Raw genomic sequence first — 17,309 nt, 5'->3', positions numbered from 1 at the left:
CGTCAGAAGAATTGGACCGCCATCTTTGTTGAGTTGTAGGCTTTTCGGGCAGTAGACGGTTTATTTGAGACTTGGATCTCACAGATTTCAATATGTCTACGGCTGAACTACCTTGCTACACGCTAATAAATGTTCCCTCTGATTCAGAAGCTTTAAGTGAGCAGAAACTCGCTGAAGATCTTGGTAAGTTTAGTTGGTCAAACGCTCGAGAAGCTAAGCTAGCATTTTGTTCTTTAGTCACATACCGGTATTTGAAGTGTACAATGTCTCTACACTGTGTTACATTTATGTTGAGTTTTCTTTTACCGTATTGTTTAAAATGTTTATTATATTAAATAGCAGTGTCTTTTGTTTGTTTTGCAAGTGCAGGATGTCGTACAAAAAAACGAGTGCCACGTAAAGGGGCCTTCAGATTAAACAGACTCAGCTGGTAGTGTTCTACATTACCAGTCGTCCCTTATGTTCCTTAAAGTGAGCTTAATACACAAGTGTGCATGAAAATTGCCTTCTATGAGGAGATGATCACATGGAGTGAAGAGAAAAACCCATGTGTTTTTTCACTTTACTATCAATGGGAAAAAATAAGGGGATCGCAGTAAAGTAGTTTTCAGAAGTTAATGCTGAAAAAATGGGTAGATTAAGATATGTGTGCCGATAAACCTGTATAATTTTTTAGACACTAAGGAAAAGTGTCTGAGTGTCTGGTTCTCCCCCTGACTGAAGAAACTAACATTTCAGAAAAAGGTGACCTGAGGATCAAAACAGAAGCTCTGAAGAAAGTGATCCAGCAAATTTTGAATGGAGAGAAGATGCCGTCTCTGCTCATGGTGATCATCAAGTTCCTCATGCCTCTTGATGATCACACCATCAAGAAGCTTCTTCTGATTTTCTGGGAGATTGTCCCAAAGACTGGGCAAGATGGTAAACTGCTGCAAGAGATGATTTTGGTTTGTGATGCTTATAGAAAGGTAAGGGCTGTTCAACTTTTAAGGATATTGATCACATTTGTCATGGGTGCCTTTAAAATAAGCTGAAGTCAGTGTGGAAGGACATATATGGTCAGAGAAAGTTGATAAATGAATAAAATGAAATTAACTCTCTTTAAGTCTAAAGGACATCAGTGCTTTGACTTTATAAATCAAGAGAGTAACAACACAAATTGCCCAAGCATTCAAATTACAGAAAGTGGTGTTAGACTGACCAGGTGGATGAACATAGCCTGGGAAAATATCCAGTTTACAAATCCCAATAATATAAGTCCACTCCCATAACATTAATGGTACCACACCTAATCCTGGTCCATGTACTCAGGCCATAGTTGTTTTGTGAATAGCACAGTCCTTTCATGCTTTATAAACTTGTAGAAAATAATGCAGTAAGGATTCAGGATCTTAGAGGATTCTGTGGGATCCTGTAAAATCCTACAAGCTCTCATATGGAAATATTTTTATAGAACTTTACTCTGTAGAATCCTATGCATAATCCTATAGAATTGTACACAATCTTGTAAGATCTTGTCCAGAATCCTATCAATGGGCTTTCTAGGTTCTTACTGGACCTGGAATAGGAGTTTTTATAGAATCCTATGTAAGACCCCAATAGGAGCCTGTTAAGAACTTGGGGATAACTACAGTCTAATAACAACCACAAAGTAAACAAGAGTGTATCGTTTTTTTGAGCCTTCATGCAGGTGAAAGCTGAAATATATTAAACCTAACAGGTTCACTATGACAGGAAAATAATTTACCAAACGGTGTACTTGTCTTCAATGTTTTAGGACCTTCAACATCCAAATGAATACATCAGAGGATCTACTCTGAGGTTTCTTTGCAAGCTAAAGGTGTGTAGAAAATACAGCTGTAGTGTTCTTAGAGTGATTTCAAAGCATTTAGGTTCTTTGAAAATGTCACCAACAGCATTAACTTACATGTACATGTAAATTTCGTGTTTTTGTTTACTTGAATAGGAAGCTGAGTTGTTGGAGCCACTCATGCCAGCTATCAGAAATTGTTTGGAACACCGCCACTCCTATGTGAGGCGTAATGCTGTAATGGCAATTTACACTATCTACCGGTACGTGTCTTGCACATGCACAGTGTTAAAATGAAGAAAGTTTTCTCTGTAAATAGTAATGGCTATTATTGATATGTTCATGGTAGCCAATGCATGTACTGTATGCAGGTGATAACCTTTGTATGCAGTCAGTTCTCCTGGATTCTTGCTAACCAGAAGAATGCTCAGGGTTTTCTTGCAGTGGTAAAGCAACTCTGTGGTGCTTGCAGCATGTCTAGAGTTGTAATCTCTTTTTTTACCTGATTTAACTCTTGTTTGCTCCCAGAAAATATATCATCTTGCAGAGATTGGGGAAAATGATATAATTTTTTTTGGTGAGCTCCTGAAATGAAGTCATAACAATTTGGTTCGCATAAATAAGTACATGTTGATGTAAAATTAGGTCTCTCAGCCATGTAAATTCATGCAGTCTTTGAAGAAACTGGCTCTACAAGGAAAGGTCATGTACATGTACATGTGGGTGGTAAACTGTGAGAAAGTCTCCTGTGGATATTGTTTTTCAGTATGGTAATTATCAAACTTCAGTTTGCTGGTCATCATTCTCTGTGGCTGCCAGTTCTAAAAGTGGGTTGGATGGTGACTGTTGGGTTATTGATGTCTATGCACAACTTGCTGAGTAATAACCAAGGAACTGTTTTTCTCCAGAAATTTTGACTTCCTCATCCCTGACGCACCAGAGCTGGTTCACACTTTCCTTGAGCAGGAACAGGATGCATCGTGTAAACGTAATGCCTTCATGATGCTCATCCATGTTGATCAGGTACTGTGTCTTCTAGATATTTATTTTGCCTGAACCATGCACACGTACAAAACCTGCAAGCATTTCGCATGGCAATAACGGGGACCTTAAACAATGTTAACACCAATCAAAATGGCAGTTGAAAATATATATACTCATATTTAAATATTAGTTCACGGTCATTCCAACTCATTTAACAGTACAATGTGGCCATATTATCTGGGAGCGGAATGAACCCTTATCACTCGACAGCTACGTTGAGTCTCGGGGGAGTAAAAAGCTTTGTTTTCGCACGGCAAGCCTCGGTCAGATTTGAATTCAGTGCGAGGCTTGCTGTGCAAAAACAAAGCTTTTTATTCTCCTGAGACTCAACGTGGATGCCGTGTTTTATGTGCCTAAATGTAATTTAGGCAAAGTGAAAATCAAGGCAAGTGCAGGTAGGCGGTGCCTACATGGCTGGGGCATGTGGGGGCGGCCACTCCATTTTGCAGGAGCCCCTGGGTTCTTACAGCTCACATGTTTGTGCCAGTTCATTTCACATCTCTTCACTTGCCGGAGCTGATGCTGTCCAAGTCCCCTTTTTAAACTCATCTACTGACGATGAGTTTAAAAAGGTCTATTGGTTGATGAAGGGCTATTGCTGGAAACGTCAGCACTATAATCTCTCTATGGTGGCCAAGGTATCTTACCAACTCTGTTGATAACACATTCATTTCCAACACCCCTTCCACACCCACCCCACCCCCACCAACACAACACCATGTCAGCTTCTTTAGAAACTCACACCCCTGACTGGAAATTCATGATTATTTGTTACCTAGGACCGAGCACTGGAATATCTGAGCACCTGCATAGACCAGGTCAACACTTTTGGTGATATACTGCAGTTGGTCATTGTTGAACTGATCTACAAGGTAATGTATCAGTTTGAATTGTGTGCATGTAATTAAAAAAATGAAATAACTTTTTATATACAGAATGATCCTCAGTGCATGTTAGATGTATGTGTGTCAGTGCATATTATGTGTATAAAATTTAGACAAAATTATTGTGTTGATGATGTTTGTGTTATTGATAGGTTTGCCATGCAAACCCAGCTGAGAGATCACGCTTCATCCGATGCATCTACAACTTGTTGAATTCATCATCCCCTGCTGTACGTTATGAAGCAGCTGGAACTTTGGTTACACTGTCCTCTGCCCCAACTGCAGTCAAGGTACAATTTATGAATTGATGTTGTTTTAATCTTTGGACTGTTAGGATTAGCTGTTTAAGCTGTTAGCTTGGTATTCAAGCTGTTTTTGTTGCCAAACCCAAACAATTTGAAAAACAAAATTCTTTGAACGTAAACCTCCCCAAATAGTCCTTTGAACAAACATAAACCTGGGTGGTTGTGGGGGTGGGGAATACTTGCAATTTGATATTATCATGAAGTTAATCTAGCTATAATTATACATTGTACCCAACAAACCAGTGTATCCTGTCTTTGTAGTTAGCTGTACTGTTTATGTAGTTATGGTATTTCAGAGTTTCGTTTTGTTTCATGTTGTTTCTTTCTTTGCCACAGTCTGCAGCTTCCTGCTACATTGAGCTGATTGTCAAGGAAAGCGACAACAATGTGAAGCTTATTGTGTTGGACAGGCTGATAGCTCTGAAGGACAATCCAGCTCAAGAGAAAGTTCTAAGGGTAAGTGCAGTAAATACTGCTTCACTGTCATGAATGCTCTGTGTAAATGTGGTGTTGGCAAGTTTGTTGGTGCTGTTGAGCAAATCTAGGAAAAATCCAGCTGAAGGACTAGTGGCAGTAGTACTTCTCATAATCACCTTATGCTTAATTTATGATACAAAAGCTTTGAAACTTGCTGTTAATTCCTTCATTTTTGAAACATACTCACAGAAAAGCAGGAGTAGTCCTTATTCAGCTCAAGGTTGATTTTTTTTCTCTATTCCCTGCCCTTTTCTGGTTGCTACTCGGTTTTGTCAAATCACTCTTTGAACCAGTAAATAAATCTATCGGTGATGTTGGGTGTCAGTGGCAGCTTCACTGAGCTGGTGTGGTCAGCAGAATGGCTTGGAGACAGCAGACATGCTGCCTAATTTGTCCTGATCTACATGTAGTCATCTGATGATTGTTCTCAGACTGTTACCCTATGGATTCCAATGACTGCAGGCAATGTCTAATATTCCCCAAAAATATTACAGTAGATTGTACATGATAATCAACTTATTTATTTTCCTGTCTCCTGTAGGAACTGGTGATGGACATTCTCCGTGTCCTATCCTCTCCTGACCTTGAAGTGCGCAAGAAGACTTTGCAACTGGTGCTTGATCTGGTCACTTCACGCAACATCCATGAAGTAAGGAAGGACTCTAGGAAATAAAATTAAGTCATGTTACTTGAACAGCAGAAAGTTGCTTGAGGCTAGCTGAATGTGGGGTGATACCACTCTGGGCACAAAGTTCAAGGTTTTCATTTTCCAGACCCCCTTATAATATGGAGCTTCCAATAATAAGCATTACATAATCCTCTTCAGGTTGTTGCTGTTTTGAAGAAAGAAGTAACCAAAACCCATAACGAGAGTGAGCATGAGGACATTGGTGGATATAGACAGGTATGGACATCAATCAGAAGTCAATAATGTTATTGTAAGATTTAGAGAACAATGCAAACAAACAAAAACTAATATTTGTGTTGTTAGTACTCATGTAACGTTATGAGGAATGGTTGCCGAAAATCTATTTAATCATGGGTGTTAGAAGGCAGGTCTGTTAGGGTTGCTGGAGAAATATTCAACTATACAGCATGACAGACACCAATAGTGATGATGATGATGACGATATAGTTCCAGACATGTTCATTGTATTGAGAATTGACTTTTTAGGTTTGTGATATTTCAAATTGTCTTAATACCATAATTATTATTCCAACCCTCCTCACTCCTCCTACATGTATAATAACACACATACCATTCTACTAAATAATTTATTAATTAACCTGATAAGCTAATCAATAATATTGATTTCTCTTTGTGCAGATGCTAGTTCGCACTCTTCACACTTGCAGTGTCAAGTTTCCTGACGTGGCTGTGTCTATCGTACCACTGGTAAGCAAGGCTTGTTACTTGTCATTATATTCAATTTAATGAACCAATCACTGAATCCTTTGAGTGTTTGAACTACAGCTAATTGATCAAGTATTCTTCTTCTGTATTTAGCTGATGGAATTCTTGGGTGACACCAACGAGCAGGCAGCATTTGATGTGTTGGTGTTTGTGCGTGAGGCAGTGCAGCGCTTTGAGCAGTTGAAGCCTGTTATCATGGAGAAATTGTTGGAAAACTTCCACACCATTAAGACTGTCAAGTAAGTAACTAGGAGCCACTGTTTTAATCATTATTGGAACTGACAAAATGGCCATTTCCTGGTACAGTGTACAATGAACTTTTATGGAGGTCACTGATTAGATGGTCATGAGAACTTACAGTAGTTTTCTCATTTCTGGTTTTCATTGTAGCCACGAACCTATTGCTCCAGCAGGACTCTTGAAAATGCTTTCTTTCTAGCAGTCTTGAGTTACTGAATAAGAAACATTATTTTCTTGTGTTCATTCTTTGCAAGTTTTAGAATTTCAGAAGAAAGCCAAGCAGAGTTCAAACAAAATTGTCATCTTGACAACGTTGTTGCCAGAACTGACAAGGCACAAGACAGCAAAAGGATTCTTGGTTTCATTTCTATAAAAGATTGGGCTTCTTCTCAATTGGTTACATACCTGCAGCACACACTAGCTGGCAGACGTGCACCATAAAGATGCTCTTTGTTCAGTTCTTCTCTTTGTTTGTTTATCTGTCAGGATTCACCGTCATGCTTTGTGGATTTTGGGTGAATATGCCAACAGCAAGCAAGACATTTTGGATGTCACGGAGGAGATTAAGAAAGGATTAGGAGAGGTAAGGTCACCTTTCCACCTGGGCCCAGTTGTTCAATCAGAGGATAACTTTATCCAGTGGATAAATTGCATTTATTTGGACGATACTGCGTCCACTGGATATAGTTATCCACTCTTTGAACTAACCGGGTCTGATTGGCGAAATGCTACATGAATGTCATGCCAAAAATAAAACTGTTGTATTTTTCTTCAGGTTCCCATTGTTGATGATGAAATGAGAAGAGCCGCAGGAGATGTTCCAGAAGGTAGGAAAATGAACTCTGTTTTGTGTATACACTGCAGCTGTTTCAAATTGAAAGGCTCAGGGCATTTATTTATTTGCTGGGTAGGTCTCTCACTCAATACTGAGCATTTTAGACCTATCACTTTTTGTCGTTTTAGCTCAGATTCACTGGGGGTTTTGTAGGTGGCCTTGAATTCCTTCAAGAAAGGTTACTTGAAAGTTTTATCCGCTTCTTTGCACTTTGTTTTGTGATGAAAACGAAAAAATCTTGCCCATAATCATAGGCTTTTATTGCAAACAAAGTGCATTAGCGGCAGGTGAAACATTGGAGGAATGTTTCCTGAAGGAATTCAAGGCCACATGAAAAATCTTTGGTGGTGCTAAAACAACAAGAAGCGATCTGAAATGCACCATAGCTAGGTTATGCCCCAAGCCTTCAATTAAGCAACGTTGATCAAAATTCCTTTTAATGAGCCATGATAGCTGCATGTATACTATGTAACTTCCAGTGCATGCAACTCATGAATTATGTATCCCACATGCTCTTTTAACAGTAATGTATATATATGCATATGATAATTTTTGTGTCACTTCATGTAACTTTGTATTTGTTTAGGCTCTGAACAAGCTTCATCATCACAGAGTGTAGGCGGGCAGCGTCTGGTGACAGCCGATGGTACGTATGCCACCCAGAGTGCACTCAGTGCCCCAGGAATCACATCACTGGTGAAGAAGGATGAGGAGAAAAGGTAAAATCCAATGTGTTGTTACTCATCTACAATAAAACTCAAATTCATTGCAATGGAAGGGGTGGATGCATAACTGTGTTATGTCGAATTTTTGCCCTGGATTTGTCTCAATCAATTTGTCTCAATTGCCAAACAGAAAGAGCATGGTTAAGTAATTTACAGAATATGTTTTTAAAGAAGTGCCACCAGATACCGCTGTATATACCAGCTTGCATTAAGAGATTGAGTATTCAAGTGGCCACCAAATCGAAAAATGTTTGAACTTCCCGTTAAAATGTAACATTTTAAGGGACTGAAAATGTTTTCTGAGTTACAGATCTAGAGCGATGTCTAGATGAACCAGTTCTGTACTAGGGGTATAGAATGGTAAAATCCGAGATCCGCCGAGACGCCGAGACCTTCCTTTAAAATCCGAGACCGAGACTTACTTTTTCTAAATCCGAGCCCGAGACGTCGCAATGCAAAACGTGTTTTTTACTAACACTGCCGAAAAGCATAGTACGGCAATTTACGAGCAGAATTTATCCCAGCTTACATGTTTCACAGAAGCTGCAGAAGCGATTGCGATGTTGAGCCGTTTTTCACAATCATTGTTTGTTGTCAGTTTAGGACGGTTAATTCACAGTTAATTTTCACCTGGTTTGAGAGACTCCGGGATTCAAATTTCAAAATACGAGATTCCGAGACCCTTTTTATTTTTTACGAGCTCGAGATTCCGAGACTCCAGTTTGAGACGCCGAGATTTCGAGACCCGCCGAAAATTTGCCAAGACCCGTTATTTTTGAAGGACCATTCTATATCCCTTGTACTAATCTAAGGTTCTGCTCTACAGAAGTCGAGAAACAAAAATCAGATGTCTGGCACAAAATGATTTGTCAAATTTGGATGTTTTACCTATTGTTGTGTCACATACACTGTATACTGCGCGTAAGTGCCACATTTAACCTACGAAGTCACAGAATATTCTCAGCAATGATCATGTATTGTTTTCACCAACAGACCTCCATTGCGTCAGTATTTGTTGGATGGTGAATTCTTTGTGGGAGCAGCCATTGCTTGTACACTGACAAAGCTTGCTCTTCGTTATTTGGACATTGAAGAGGACAAGCAAAAACAAAATGTAGGTGATCAAGGTAGATGTTCTCTGATTAATATCCATTTGGCCCCTAGAGACTGAAACCAAGCCCTCTGAAATTTCATCATCATAGCCATTTTATCCTAGGATATTCATGTTTTCCTTTGAATCCCTTGTCAAATTAAGTTTGCCAGTCTGCAGATAGTAAGTAAGTTAGTAATCTTTATTAATCCATAGTAAAAATTCGGTCATGTTTAAAAACAATGGGGTTGAAACTCTAGGGGCACTTGCCATCCTAATTTCGAAGGGTTGGCTCTGACACCTAACAAAATGTGCCATTGTGCAAGACATTAGACAGGTTGGCATGAAAGTAGTCCGTGAAACTGTTACAACCTGTTACCAAAATGATTGGTGTCCTGCCAGTTCTGTTCTACGTTTTATTACAATACCAAAAGTTAAGATCCAAACAATTTATATCACAGTATCACTAACATCTGTTTTTCAAGGATGCCATCCCTCTAATAAACATGTATTATTCAGTTCTTCATGGTCATCAGTTCCTTGTCTTTCCTTGGTTGTCTTTACTTGCTGCAGTTCTTTGCAGGCATCCCTGCCCTGGACAACAGTGGTTGGCCTCTGCCCAGTATCTCAAACAACAATCATTGTAATCGGCTGTCATTCTTGATGCACAATTTCACCATGAGCCATTGCGATTTCACTGGGAGGTGGAGGGAAGTCAGAGGGTTGAAAAATGGGTGTTTCAAATAGGAAACAGAAAGTTGTAATATGCCTATGGGTCCAGCATGTTAACTGTCTTCCCACCAAATGCCACCCCCCCCCCCCCCCCCAGTCTGTAGTCTTTGCACACATAGATATATGCTTTGCCAACTTGCTCATCATTTAATTTTATTATGTTTTAGGTCTTCTGTGCCAACTGTATGCTCATTATGGCCAGCATTTTGCACCTTGGAAAGTCTGGTTTACCCAAGAAGGTATGTGTGCTTGAGTGAATTTTGGTAAATGTACCAATGTAGAAAGGCTTATTTATATCTTCTTCTTGTCTCACTCTGCCCACTTTGATTAGCTTTCGCTACCCGCGGTCCAGTGTATTTAGTGAAAGAAGTTTCATTTCTCTGTATTTATACATTTAATGTACTTTTAACTTTAATGTACACTTACTGATGAAATAATAAATAAGATGAGATAAGATGAGCTGGGTAGAAACTTTCTTTTTTCTGGTTCATGTCCTGGGAGGCCTTTGAAGGGTTGTCATGTTAGGTTAAAAAATATCTGAACAAGAACTGTTTGGAAAAAGCAAAACAAAACAAAAGTAAGTGGTTGAAATAAATAAGCTACAGTATTTTCCTTGTTTTCACTGGGCTTTGTAAAATCTAATGAAAACTTCAGAGAGACAGTACCACTTAAACAATCCCCGTCAGGTCCTATTATATGCACTCTGAGATATGGAAATCATTGTATAATTTTCCTCAATGCAACGAGTTTGGGTGATCTTGCAAATCAGAAAATGTAACATGTACATGTATGTTTTTTTTTGTTTCACAGGTTATCACAGATGATGATGTGGACCGAATCTCGTTGTGTGTGCGTGTGGTAGCAGAGCGTGTCCCGCTCATGAAGAACATTTTCACTGTCGAGTGTCGCAATTCCCTGTCTTCCATGTTGGATGCCAACAAGAGGGGAGAGGAGGAGAAAATGAACAAGGTTTTTTAAAATTTATTTTACTTTGACTTACGTTTTCTTGATGTCCAGGGCAATAGCGAACTATGTTCGGCCTACATTAGGGACCTTCAGATTTGACTAGTTGACAAGTTAGCCTGCAGAACAGGGGGATTCTTTTTAGGTTTTTCAGGCGAGCGGAGGCAAGCGCGAGGCGAACGCGGAGCGCGAGTCACGCACGACGGGAGGGGCACGTGACTCGCGCTCTGTGCTCGCCTCGCGCTTGCCTCCGCATGCCTGAAAACCTAAAAAAACATCCCGCCTGTTCTATAGGCCAACTACGGGTACGAGATTGAGCAGGAGTACGACTTTTCAAATCTAGTTTGCGTGGTTTAGATAACCGCTTCAGTGTCACACCAATCTCGTTTCTAGGGTTTCCTTATCTGCTGGTAAGCAGTGGGAAGGAGCGAGAGTCCTGGGATGTGACTGATTTGAAATTTGAAAGTCGTACTAGTACTCTGATCTAAGTTTACGCAAAATCAGCAACATTAGTCTTGATGACTTAAAAATATTTCAAACATGTGTTCAAATATTGGGGATCCACAGAACTCGGCCCTGCGGTAAATTATAATCTTGTGGCCAGTTTTCCATCCAGCTTTGTCGTAAACACACCAGACTAGGTTAACTTGTTTTTTTTATCTTCATGCAGGTGGATTTGGAAAAAGCACTGTCAATCCAGGTGGATGATCCCATACCCTTCATGCAGCTGTTAGCCAAGTCTGATTCAGGAATCACTGAGGTGAGAAAACACTGCACAGCGGTTAAACGTGTGACGCGTGCGCAGTTTCAGCCATAATACAAGGGAATACAGACAAATGTGAAGTCTTCGAATTTTAAGATAAAAATGATGGCCTTTACTTTGAACCTTAAGCTTTTAACTTTGGATATACAGCTATTTCAATTAACGTTGTCGGATCAAAGCTTCAAGCTTAAAGATTTCCTCAAAGCAGCTGTCAACTCTATCCACTTGATATTCTAACATTTCTTTCATCCAAATGGCTCGCCATCGTATAGATCTTCACTGAACGGGCGAGGCATAACTGATTTTGATGAATTTATTCACAAAAAATCTCACATAACCTTGCTGTCTTGTCTTGTAGTTTTATACTTTGATCCGAAAACGTTAATTGAAATAGCTGTATACATTCAGTAGTAAAGTAACCCCCAGCCACTGGCCAGTTTTGCCAGCGTGAAATTCAGTTAATTGTCGAAATGCTTTTTGTGTTGTTTTCTTACGGACTTTATGCTTGTAAGTTTCGGTTGGAAATTCTGGAAATTTTCCGTATCAAACTTGCAATGTTATTGGTAGGTTAAAAAAAATACTAACATGATGGTGCAAGAAGACAATAAAGTGGAAAAGAAAATTTTGTGTAATGGCAATTTCCGTTCTGACCGGTTGGATCCGTGCGTGCCATTTGACCGAAAATCTTGGCTAAATGGAAAGCTACACAGTCCGCCTCGATTAGCTCTGCTATATGCGGGCTGTGTATTCCTGTAAAAGATGTCAAATAAAGTTGTTGTTGTTGTTGTTTTTAAAGCGCCCCAGGAACTCTTGATTACAAATGCCGCATCCTAACCACTAGACCGCTGTGCGTTCACTTTATTAGCGCCTTCTATGAGGCGATGCTCGGCTGTTTGTAGATTCCTTTTTGTGTGTGAGTGTTTTCTCTTTTCTCATTGCCACAAGTTAAGACTGAGTTTTATGATTAACAGGATCAGTTTGCAGTAGCTCTGTCTCAAGCGGTTGGCTCTGTTGGTGGCAAGAAGGAAGATGAACTCGTTGGCTCCAAACTCAACAAGGTACAGTGACCAGGAACAAAAATACAAGCTTCTGTCTTTTTTCTTTTTTTCGCCGAGTTTGGTTTTCACCATTTCGACCAACTTCCCACAAGAAATTAAAGGCAATGTATACAAAACAGTCGGAAGGGTTTTGTTATAATTCGTTTTGTAATGCGCATTAATCATTTTTATGTTAGTTTGCACTTTATAAGTACAGTATTAGAGCGATTTTCATTTGAGTGTAGAATGTTATTTCGCCTTTGTTTTGATTTTGCCTTTATACGTTCTGATTGGTCAACAAACCTCGGGCCACTTTCTCAACCAATTAGTAAGCAAACCAAAACCAATCGTGCCTCGCTCGCACGCGTTTTCCTGCGCTTGACGCCGGTTACATGCACTTGCTTCGAGTTCTGATTGGTTAATTGCACTGTTCACGTCTGTTGTGATTGGCCAGAGTAATTACTTTGATTTTCGTTTTACGACTTTCAATTGAGAGCGGCTCTGTTAACACCGTTGCTGATTTTGGTACATTTTTACAGGTGGCGCAGCTGACAGGCTTTTCTGATCCTGTCTATGCAGAGGCGTATGTGAATGTGAATCAGTATGACATTGTACTAGACTTGCTGATTGTTAATCAGACTTCGGACACACTGCAGAATGTTACACTGGAGCTTGCTACACTTGGTAAGGACACTCGCATCTCTTTCATCACCCTTTGTTATCATGTGCAGCAAATTAATGGCTGTGTAAAACGTTTATCGCGTTCTTCTGTGTTACTCTGATCGCGTTGTATGTTAATTCATTTCAGGAGACCTGAAGCTGGTTGAGAAGCCCCAACCTATCATGCTAGGACCAAACGACTTCTCCAACATCAAGGTATTCATTTGCATTTCAGCATCTACATCGTGACACTATCTGTGGCGTGACAATTGCGTGACAAACCTATTTTTGCCACAATAATAGAACACGTTCCTTTACAGTATTCATGAAGTTCAGTCCTACTTTATGTGTCTTGGATAAGAAGGGAAAATTTTTTTCTCTTTTCCTTTTTTAAGATAACATTTTTTTTGTTTTTTGTTTTCCTCAGGCAAACGTGAAAGTTTCATCAACAGAAAATGGGATCATTTTTGGAAACATAGGTAAGTAGGATAAATATATCATACTTGCACAGTTAACTATCAACTCCTTTTGCTGTTCCACTTCAGTCTCTTCGCATGACGCACTAGCTTATTTTTCCTTGTCTATTTGCATTGTCCTCGTTAAATAACTGCAGTTGGACTTCTTACTGTTTATTGACCAAGCAACGAACACATTAGGAGCCATCTCCTGTAGAAGGAGCCCTCTCCTAGGTGCACACTCGGTCGTTATCTGCGCCACTTATGTTCCTAGCTATACACAAACGCTACGTTCCCCTTTCAAACAACGGTCACCTCTTAACTAGCCTGCCTGCTGATTCTCAGACGATCCAGGTCGTTTGGGGCCTCTCTCCCTCCCTGAAGTGAGAGTGGCCACGAACGACCTGGACCGTCTGAGAATCAGGCTACCTTTTCACGTACTATGGTGCGAGCGATAAGAGCTTTAGTGGAGCTGTGGTTGCTTAATCTACACTCTCAGGTCAGTGGTAACGGATTGGGAGAGACCGCGAACCAAGCAAAGAAATTAAAGAAATTTCAAAGGCTATACATGCCAAAGTATCATCGACGTTCGAGTTTTGTTTCATGTACCAGTTTTCTCTGAACTAGTTTGCTTATTATGTACTTGTTTGTTTATCACAGTGTATGATGTATCAGGAGGAGCAGGAGACCGTAACTGCGTTGTGTTGAATGATATTCATATTGATATCATGGACTACATTGTGCCGGCCAGTTGCACTGACTCCGAGTTCAGGCAAATGTGGGCCGAGTTCGAGTGGGAAAACAAGGTAAAGTGGATATATTACTGGACTAAGTTACTTCATTCTACAGATGAACCCTGTGGGAAACCTGTGCCTCCTGCTGTACCTGTGGTCTTAATGCGACTTTACCTGTTTTCCAGTCTATCTAAACTAAAAGATCAGTTTCTTTAGCACTTAAAAGTTATTTTAACCTTACTTTACTATATTTTTGTAGGTGACTGTGAATACCAACATCACTGACCTGCGTGAATACTTGGATCATTTAATCGCTTCAACGAACATGAAATGCTTGACACCAGAGAAGGTTTGTAATGAACGCCTCTCAATTGTATTACTTGTTTGACCCCTTCATACCCAGCGGAGCTTATTCCACGACTCCGTTGTATTATAATGGAGGGACTTATTAACCCTGGGGAAACTATCCCTAACCTTGCCTCTTTCGCTCATGAATTTTCTAAATTCTGACTACGCTGCACCGAGCCATTCAATGTGAAATAGTTTAAGATTAGCGTCGCTGTCATGTAAGGATAATACACAAGACTAGATAATGCGACCAATCGAATATAAGTGTGAACTGAGCCAAACTGAGCATGAAAAGTGTTTTGCCACGCCAGATACGAAAAACTATCCTTCCAGACGTGGCTAAAATGTGTGTGGAAACGAATTTGCCCACATGATCTCTTGCGGTGGTACTGAACCTTGGGGAGGAGCTACAAAACTAACGGAAAGACCCTCCAAACCAAAAATCCAACATAAAAAAAGCTGTGATGGACCGACGTAGAATGATAAATTAAGCTTCAATGCTCCTGAGACGCCCCATGAAAATACTCGAGCCTCTCTATCTTGCGGTCAGAATATTAAATTTGTGACTTATACGTTCCTACGTCACTCACTCGTCCGAAATTACTTATTTTCGCGAGGTATTGAAAACAACTCAAGTCAGGTTTTGGAGTCCTATGTATTTCTGAGGACCCCTCCCTCTCCTCTTCCGGCATGCACCCCTGATAAAGTGGCTTGCATCTCACACAATATATGTATTTTCTTACCTTGTAAGTGCATTCTCTTTGTTTTCCAACAGGCTTTAGCCGGAGAGTGCGGTTTCATGGCAGCTAATCTGTACGCTCGGAGTATCTTCGGAGAGGATGCTCTGGCTAACGTCTCAATCGAGAAACCAAGCGACCAATCAGGGCCCTCGGTTACTGGTCACGTGCGGATCCGAGCAAAGAGTCAGGTAATGAACAAGTTATAATACGAAGAATCGCTTATCTGTCAGCATTGCTGACCCTAAACTTCAGGGCTCAGTTGCCTAAAGCCCGATTAGGCTAATCCTGGGTTAAAATGAACTTTGATTCGAGTATATTTACTAATCCATAAGGATTCGTCCAAAAGATTTTGTCCTTAAGTTTTGCCTTAGACTTTTCTTTACCATTAGCTTAAAATGAGCCTTTAAATTCATTTTTAATGACCAGATAAAAACTTCGGTTAACTTTTAATCGTGGATTTGCGTTAATCGGCTTTCGAGCAACCCGGCCCAGAACGTTTTGAATACCGTACTACCAATGGTAGAACGAAGATTGTACTGTTTGGAAAGCATGGCGCTTTAACTCGTTCGTCATGCAGTGTGTACGAAATGTTAGCTGAGGATGCGCCGAAAGCTAAAGTACAACCCGCCGTACCCAAAAAGATGGCTGCCGCACATTTTACCACAATATTTTGCGAACCTAACACAGCCAGTACATAGAAAGCCTTTTTTTTTTTTTGGCGAAATTCCTCCCTGTACTAACAACATTGTGTATGCTAGGTGTGAAGTTTTAAGAACTTTTCTGTGCATTTTTTGAACGTTTTTAGCGATTTCGTAAGGTGTGCTTAGAATTATGGGTAAATGTACCAGTCTCCTTCTTTTTCGGCGCGGTGGATTGCATATCATTCTTTTCTGTGCGGCCTACCCAGCCGTCCTTTGGGTCGTCACTCAACGCTTCTTGGGGCAACTTGTTGTGACGACGCAAATCTCGGCTGAGTAGGAAACTATCTTGCAAGTGGCTTGACCTCAAGGCTCAGTTGAAGGCTTCGAAGTTCAGTTGGTTCAACGTACCACCGATAACATGAGCCAGCAATGACCCTTGCTCAAATCTTTAGTATCGTTGAATTGTTTATTTATTTATTTATTTATTTGTTACTTATTTTGTTCCAGGGAATGGCTCTTAGTTTAGGAGACAAGATCAATCTATCACAGAAGAAAGCGACAAAGTGAATAATGCCAACTAATATTAGTAATAGGAAATGGAATAACTGTTTGTTTTCGTGGACAAATACGTCACAGTTTACAGTCCATAAACGTAGCCACGTGCCCTGAGGTTCATGCTTCTACGAACCGAAAGGGTGTTACAATCCCCAGAAATAGGTCTCTTGACTAGATGTATTTGTAGTGGTAATCTGTTGGTTTTATCCTTCTGGGAGTCAAATATGAGTGAATAAACTGTCGCTAACAAATTGGAATCGTTTTTGTTGCCTTTATGAGTTTTGTTTCAGTGGAGAGAAGTTATAAAGCGGCGGCACATTCCTTCTCTCAGCGTGGGGATATCCAGTCAGCCTTAGTCTGTCTGTTTCCTTTAATATCTCCAGTTCTGAACGAAATTGTTTTTCGTTCTTCATCGCTACCTTCACTAGTCGACGCCATTTTCAATTTTGAGATAATGAAAAGTTAAGTCGCGTACATATTCACAGCGGCGGATCCGTGTAACGGACCCGGGAGTCTGTTCCCCCCCCCCCCCCCCACCCCCACCATTATTAGTGAGTTTTAGCAACGACGACGGCGACGGCAGCGAAAACGTCACTATTAAAATGAATTCGCGTTTTTCCAAACGACGTTGCGATTATTCCAAATTCCTGGAGTTGAATTCTTGAAGACCGCACCCAAGTTTAGAAGGAGAAAGAAAAATACGTCGTCGAGTGTTTTTGTCGTCCATAAAACGTGTCATCAGGAAATTTCACGTCCTAGTTTTGCAGTGACGGAGTTGTTTTTTGACGTTCTCGTTGCCGTCGCCCTCGTCGTTGCTAAACTCCCTAATTTTTAGACCAAATTTTTTAAGGCGGTGA

The 17,309-nt window shown here is 40.3% G+C and overlaps 1 protein-coding gene across 1 annotated transcript; it reads left to right on the top strand.

The window, feature by feature from the left end:
- LOC146470022 (coatomer subunit beta-like) lies at nt 1-16,700 on the top strand. The gene is made up of 27 exons (XM_085122093.1): nt 1-183; nt 739-968; nt 1,778-1,840; nt 1,967-2,073; nt 2,719-2,833; nt 3,634-3,726; nt 3,891-4,028; nt 4,380-4,499; nt 5,062-5,169; nt 5,347-5,424; nt 5,848-5,916; nt 6,028-6,173; nt 6,661-6,757; nt 6,950-7,001; nt 7,596-7,728; nt 8,728-8,848; nt 9,724-9,795; nt 10,367-10,525; nt 11,190-11,279; nt 12,254-12,340; nt 12,859-13,003; nt 13,128-13,195; nt 13,407-13,458; nt 14,095-14,240; nt 14,428-14,517; nt 15,292-15,444; nt 16,405-16,700. Exons 1-27 carry the CDS (start codon nt 93-95, stop codon nt 16,462-16,464), a joined length of 2,883 nt encoding a protein of 960 aa, XP_084978219.1. The 5' UTR covers nt 1-92; the 3' UTR covers nt 16,465-16,700.
- Nucleotides 16,701-17,309: the final 609 nt, after the last annotated feature.

Source organism: Pavona decussata, unplaced genomic scaffold (genome assembly GCF_977016875.1).
Source record: "Pavona decussata unplaced genomic scaffold, jaPavDecu1.1 SCAFFOLD_114, whole genome shotgun sequence".
Taxonomy (NCBI): domain Eukaryota; kingdom Metazoa; phylum Cnidaria; class Anthozoa; order Scleractinia; family Agariciidae; genus Pavona; species Pavona decussata.
This window is presented reverse-complemented; position numbering and strand designations above follow the sequence as displayed.

Excerpts from the sequence above, each read along its gene's own strand:
- LOC146470022 (XM_085122093.1), top strand. The coding sequence starts at position 93 with ATGTCTACGGCTGAACTACCTTGCTACACGCTAATAAATGTTCCCTCT. Across the intron at positions 5,170-5,346 it reads CTTCACGCAACATCCATGAA|GTTGTTGCTGTTTTGAAGAA; the intron begins GTAAGGAAGGAC and ends AATCCTCTTCAG. Across the intron at positions 12,341-12,858 it reads TTGGCTCCAAACTCAACAAG|GTGGCGCAGCTGACAGGCTT; the intron begins GTACAGTGACCA and ends ACATTTTTACAG.